Genomic DNA, 6,916 nt, shown 5'->3' with positions numbered 1-6,916 from the left:
CATGCAAAAGATTTATGAGATAATGGGTTTGAAGAACCCACAAATCAAGTAGCCTATGAGGACATGGTTCAAGATTGAAAAGATCAACTCATAGCAAACAACAAAGGTGATGCAATAGCTTTGTTCCTTAATCAACAAGGATTGGATGAGAACGTATTCTTCCCAAAATTGTAGCAACAAAAATGTTCAAAGAAGCTTGAGATAGAGCAACATCGATCAACAACATGTTGAGTTACAAAGTAGTGCAGTTGTTGATAACATGACTATTGTAATAGTAGAAATAGAAGATTTTGATATTACAAAAATAATTGGAGAAGTGGTTTGAAGTTGAGAAAGATAAAGAAGACATTGAGATCGCAGTTATCCTAAACACTACACTGAGAAGTTTATTGAAATTTTGGAAGAAAAAAGGTGGCTGTTTATGCATGTATGAAATGTGATCATGAGTATGGTGAAGAAAGCAAATCCCATTGTATACCCATGTAGAAGATGAAATTAAAAATGAAGATGAAAATGAAAGTGCATTTATAACAGTAACAAAATGCAAGCAAAACCCAACAATGAAAGTTGTTGAAGACATAAATAAGGTTGTGAGGTAGTGGCTTGCAAAACTCAAGTATGATGGAGATGAAAATGGGTATGAAAAATATATCCTAACTACAACATGTGAAGGAATATTAAAAAGGGAAGGCAACCATTTAAGTTGTTGAAGTATTGTGGTAGTGGAATATGAGATGAAAGAAACAAAGATGTTATTTTTGAGTTGTTGAAGTAGTTGTGGTAGTGGAATAGGAGATGAAAGAAACAAATATGTTATTTTTGAGTTGTTGAGGTAGTTGTGGTAGTGGAATAGGAGATGAACGAAACAAATATATTTTTATCTTTTATTTTAAAGAAGTTGGCATAAAAGTTCAAACAATAATTTAGCTAAAGTACATGTAGAGACAAAAGAAGAATAAATATTGAAGAAGAGGACCACAATATTTTTGAGTTGTTGAAGTAGTACTAACATGCATATGTTTTTCTTTTTAACATCAATTTTTGTAAGCCTAATTGGGAAAGAAAGAAAGAAAGAAAATTCTTTTAACATCCATGAGGCTAAAGATAGCCTATAGGACTGATTATTTCTTCATCTGCTTGATGTATTTGGCCCTTTTTTTGTGAAGCCTCACAACAACCCCTCACTAAATAGATTATCCCAAGAGCTAGCTGCCAACACATCTACATATCTTTCCCTGTTGTCTTTGAAGGCCTCACATTCTAAAATGAAATGTTTTTTTGTTTCCACTTTTCCGGAAGAAAAAAAAATGCATACTCTTTCCTCCCACACTTTTTTTGGCCTTTTCAAGTGCCCTGTTTCACAACAAAGTCGATGATAATTAGTCCTTAACCGAGCAATAAAAATTTTGGCTCTCCAAGAGATATCGACCTCTATGTATGTTTTTGGTTGATGACCATGAACGAGATTAAACACTTCAATATGGTACTTTTTCTTTCTTCCTAGCTCCTTATCCCAAGTACCCTTGTGGAACTTATCCATAACAAAAGCTTTTATCTCTTTGTTGTTTATGGGACACGTGTTCAAACAAATACCCCATTTACTAAACCATTTGTTATTTTGCTGCATCCAAGTCTTTTTTCTATTGCACAATATGTCATTAAAGACAACCTTAGGCCATCTACCCTCTTCCATTTGCTCAATTTTTTTTAAATACATTATGATTCATACCATAGCAATTGCTTCAATAGGAGAAGCCCCTGTTTCACATAACAAGATAGCATAAGGAACTGCACTTTTAATCCTGAATTTGTTTGTAATCGAACACTTTTGAATTTTCTCAATTTGTTTTCGCTGCATGTCGGATGTATTGCTAGCCCATAGTTCACAACCATAGAGAATCACTAGAATCACTAGAAGCCCAAAAAGAGTTTGAGTGGCTTTCTAGTCTCATAAATCTGCTTCTCTACACCTATTTTGAAAAACATAAAATGCTTTCCAACCCCCCAAAGTTCTTTTCTTTCTACAACCATCCCAACTTATTTTTGTTGAAGTCAATTCCGAGGTATTTATAATCGGCAACTTCTTCCAAAATGCCGCCTTCAAAGTAGAACTTATGCTAGTTATGATTTCTTTTTTTAGAGAAACCACTACTTTTGTTTTGCTGATATTGACGTGCATCCCCACATTTCTAAAAAAATGTGCATCCCCACACTTCTACAAAAATGCTCAAGGGATAGTAAGTGCTCTTGCAAACCAAGAGCCAATTTAGCAATCAAAATAAGGTCATGTGCATACAAAAGAAGCCTTATAACAAACTTGCCCAGATAGATACCATTACCCCTTTGCGAATTTAACCATTCCTCAAGTCAAAATAAGGTCATGTGCATACAAAAGAAGCCTTATAACAAACTTGCCCAAATAGATACCATCACCCCTTTGCGAATTTAACCGCTCGTCAAGCTTGTCGACATATATACAAATCATTATCCATTTATAAAACTCTAAAATAGTTAAATTGTCTTTTTCTATTATTAACAAAAAACAATAGAATATTATTACCACTTTTATGCATCTAGATAGTACTAGAAAAATGTAAGTTAAAAATAAATCATTATCCATATATATTTCTCTGCGACTGGGTTCTACGGGCAAGTAAAATATGGCTTCCAGCTTCGCGAGAATCGCTGCTGGCTCATCCGATTTTGGAGGGCAAGCTCCTGCCCATATCGTCAGTGAAGCCCCAACTCCCACTGTCCAGGTGGTCCAGCCTCACTCGATGAGGCTTTGATGTTTTTCGAAAGTGCCCTAATTTGCCGGTTCAATGGTTTTTGGCTGCAGCTGACAGCTCTCCACAATTGGATCTCGGAGGTGTGGAAGCATGTCATTTTTGATGAAATTAATATCTACCCCTTTGCTGGGGTTTCTTTATAGTAGATTTTGAAAGTCCTGAAAGCAGACACTGTATTCTAGAATCCGGCCCTTGGTTTTGGGAAAAATCAGGCCTATTCATGAAGCCATGGAACCCATCATTCGATCCCTCTACAGTAGTCATAACCTCAGCACCATTTTGGGTGAGATTGCCAAACCTACCCTTGCATCTCTGGAATCTCTCCTCGCTAAAAGCCATTGGAAATGCAATTGGGAAATTTTACTACAGGTGCCCAGAAACAGAGGAATATGCCAGAACCACCTATGCACGCATTTGTGTGGAAATGGTCTTCAGCGCCGGATTCCCAGCTGAAATAAACCTAACAAGTAAAGACTATGTGTGGAACCAGAAACTCGATTATGAAAGTGTCATTTTCAGATGTCGATCCTACTTTGAGACAGGCCATCCAGCCAAAAATTGCCCAAAAGCCTCCCAAAAAATTCTGCTAGAAAAAACCACCACATATCTACATGGTGGGAAAGAGCACAAAAAGAACACTACATTGTCATCAAAGAAGAATACTCTAGAGAAAACTCTGAATCACAAGAAATCGGGCAAGAAAGAAACAACTCTCAAGACAAGCAAGGAGAAAGCCTCGCCCAACAAATCAATAGTTATGAGGATTCAAATACCGCACAAAATAAATCTTCATTTAACAGCGAAGTAGATCTCCTAGACCAAACTTCTTCTCCGACTATCTTCAAAAGGACGAACACAATAGATCGCAAAGCTAAGACACCAATGTCCCAAGAACCAGAAGAGATGAAGGAGATGCAAGATAAAGGAAGTTGGAAGACTGTAGAGAAAAAAAAGAAATCTACAACACCAATCTCGCCAAGAAAGACGAGGAGCCAAATAATTAAAAACTAAGGAAATTATAGGTCGATAGACCAATTTGGTCTGAGTGGACGTTAACCACCACCACCACCATCATCATCATCAAAAAGCTCTAAAAGAGTTAAATTGTCCTTTTTTTGTTATCAATAAAGATCGTTGAGATATTATTACCTCTTTTATCAATAAAGATCGTTGGGATATTATTACCTCTTTTATCTAGAACTTTGAAATAGTTAAATTGTCTTTTTTATTATTATTTACAATCCGGGTAAAGACGAATTTCTCTAAATGCATTTTGAAAACTTATCTTAAAGAAATTGTCAATTTAGAATTTAGGTATTAGGAATCTCTAAATCACTTTTAAATATTTTTTTATAGAGGTTTTGTCTATTAAATTAAATCACATTCTAATTTGATATGATTGCGTTAAAGTGAATATTCTATGCATCCTGGTTACTCCAAACGGGTGGGGTGAATTTCACAGTGGGAGAAAAGACACCACCAAAAAAAACAAAAAATTACAGTATTAATTTTGTTTATTTAAAAAATGATTAATTTAATCTAATTTTTTTGACCAGATTGGCAATGCACCTCTCAATCTATCGCACAAATGAATCCACACGCAATTGATGGATGACCCCACGGCACCGACCGCGTGGAACGCAGCAACTACCCAGCAATTTCTCTCCTAAAAAGTAGACGTGTCATTTCCTGCTGGTTATCCACAAGAAGAATTAAAAAACGGCCCAGTCGACACGCACATTCCACACGCCATAAGTGCCCACCAGTTATCATTTTTCAACATCTGTTGATGACAGGATGGTAGCGAAAGCCACTGAACCAATGCCCGAGGACGTGGAGGCGGAGCCTTTCACGGGAAAAGACAAGTCCCCTAACTTAATTTATTCCAGTGGCCGTCACTCACACAAATGGTGCGCAGACCCTATTAACCCTACCCCCTCCCAAATCGCATATAAATACCTTCCTCCCTGCGTGTGGAAGCCACGCGCTTCACCCATTCGCCTCCCCTGATTCCAACACGCCGGCCAGGTTCCTTTCTCTTAATGCTATTTATTTCCTCATAGATCTCTTTGTTTCAGCCTTTGATTGAATTTATTATATGCAGATCTTCATTGCCCTAACTGTAATTAATCCATGGCTATATAAAATCTGTGCGTACTTACTGCCCCAAGCCCGCCTCCCCATGGCCCAATCAGTCCATTACAACAACTATTCAGTCACTAGATAGTGAAGCGAAAAGAAGTGAAGTGCTTAACTACTCTGCAACACATGCTTATCCATTCTCTAGTACAATTATATATCATGTCACAGTACTGTTGTGCTGATATTTTCTTTACCACTCTGTGAGTACGAGCACCACCATATAAGTGCACCCTGCAGTATAAGCTGTGTGATTAGCTCCATCGGCTCTGCTGTATAGTTATAAAATGGCAATGGCGTTGATCAGCACTACCAGTTCCTCTCATCCGGTTGAAAGCTCAGTCTGCAAGAATATAAAAGGGAAAGTAGCAGCAAAGTCGGACGTGAGCGTGATCGATATGGCCGGAGCAGCAGCTGTCACATCAAAAGTTGCTGTCCGGGAGGAGGATCTTGATCTTGAGATCGAAGTTGTAGATGATTACAGTCACAGAGGTCAATGGCTTCGTGCAGCTCTGCTGGGAGCCAACGATGGCCTCGTCTCAACCGCCTCGTTGATGATGGGAGTGGGTGCAGTGAAGGCAGATGCCAAGGCCATGCTGCTTTCTGGGCTCTCGGGTCTGGTTGCAGGCGCCTGTAGCATGGCCATCGGGGAATTTGTTTCGGTGTATTCTCAATTAGACGTTGAGCTCTCTCAAATCAAGAGAGAAAATAATAAAGAAATAATGGAAGCAGAGAACAACAACAACAAGAAAAAGCTGCCAAACCCTATACAGGCGGCTTCCGCGTCGGCCATGGCGTTCACTGTTGGAGCGCTTGTGCCGTTGCTGTCGGCGGCTTTCATAAAAGCTCACTGGGTGAGAATGGGTGTCTTGGTGGGCGCATCCTCTGTGACGCTGGCGGGCTTTGGAGCCGTGGGGGCTTATGTTGGGAAATCCCCCGGCATTGTGAAAGCCTCTGTAAGGGTTCTGCTCGGTGGATGGGTTGCCATGCTCATCACCTATGGTATGCTCAGGCTCTTTGGTTCCGTCGGAATTTAGTATCAGTATGAATAAATGAATTTCCTGTATATTATTATGTAAATGTCTGTGTGTAGTCATCGTCCATGCAACGTCGGATGGTCGAGTTTGACTGCGTAACAAACATATCACATTCTGCTGATCTCCTCGTCTTGTTTCTTCGTCTTCAATAACACATCTACTTGTTGTACTGTCTTCTGAATCCGATGAATATAAAGGAGTTGTAATCTGCAAATTAATGGCGGCCCATCCACGGGATTTATGTACTATTCTCTGCTGTTAACCCTTGTTTTTGGAATCACGTACTTGTCATTGTTCCTTCACGTTTATTCTTCACCCAGAAATAAGCACGACACTTTGCCTTTCCAAATGACTTGCAGTTACAAACCAAACTATGGTGCGTAAGCGTTCAATCCTTTTGGTTAGAAAAGGTTGATGCAATTCCATTATCCTCGAATTCACTCTCAGGGCAGTTGAAAAACATAACCTAATTTAAATCATAAAATTATATTTATATATTATATATGATGATGCTTAATATTTATTTGGGATTTTTTTACATAAAATTATATTTATATTTATAATGATGGTTAATATTTATTTAAGAGTTTAAAAAAATAAATTATATTTGCATATGATGATGGTCAATATTAACCAGGAAAAATATTTTTTATGTTTATTATTTTTAATGCGATAAGGCTGGCAAGCTCTTTAAACTCTCCATAGTGTTTTCTATTTTCAACTTTTTTTAAGCAATAAAATATAATATATATATATTTTAAATTTTTTAATATTTCTATTAAAATATAGTAATAAAATTAATTATATATATAAAATTATTTTTTAATAAAATAATTAAAATTATATATATATATATATATATATATATATATATATATATATATATATTGTCATTTTACTTTATTGTAAAGTAGGTTAACATAAAATTATCAAAGACCAATGAATTAGTCA

General features: G+C 37.2%; 1 protein-coding gene across 1 annotated transcript; it reads left to right on the top strand.

Moving 5' to 3' along the window:
- The first annotated feature begins 4,761 nt into the window (after positions 1-4,761).
- On the top strand, positions 4,762-6,267 carry LOC149218237 (vacuolar iron transporter homolog 4-like). The gene has a single exon (XM_089382368.1). It carries the CDS (start codon positions 5,216-5,218, stop codon positions 5,963-5,965), a length of 750 nt encoding a protein of 249 aa, XP_089238494.1. The 5' UTR covers positions 4,762-5,215; the 3' UTR covers positions 5,966-6,267.
- The last annotated feature ends 649 nt before the right edge of the window (positions 6,268-6,916 follow it).

This window comes from Pinus tabuliformis, chromosome Q, assembly GCF_031772625.1.
Source record: "Pinus tabuliformis cultivar Carrire ecotype Pingquan chromosome Q, CPIR1, whole genome shotgun sequence".
In the NCBI taxonomy this organism is placed as follows: Eukaryota; Viridiplantae; Streptophyta; class Pinopsida; order Pinales; family Pinaceae; genus Pinus; species Pinus tabuliformis.
This window is presented reverse-complemented; position numbering and strand designations above follow the sequence as displayed.

Excerpts from the sequence above, each read along its gene's own strand:
- LOC149218237 (XM_089382368.1), top strand. The coding sequence starts at position 5,216 with ATGGCAATGGCGTTGATCAGCACTACCAGTTCCTCTCATCCGGTTGAA.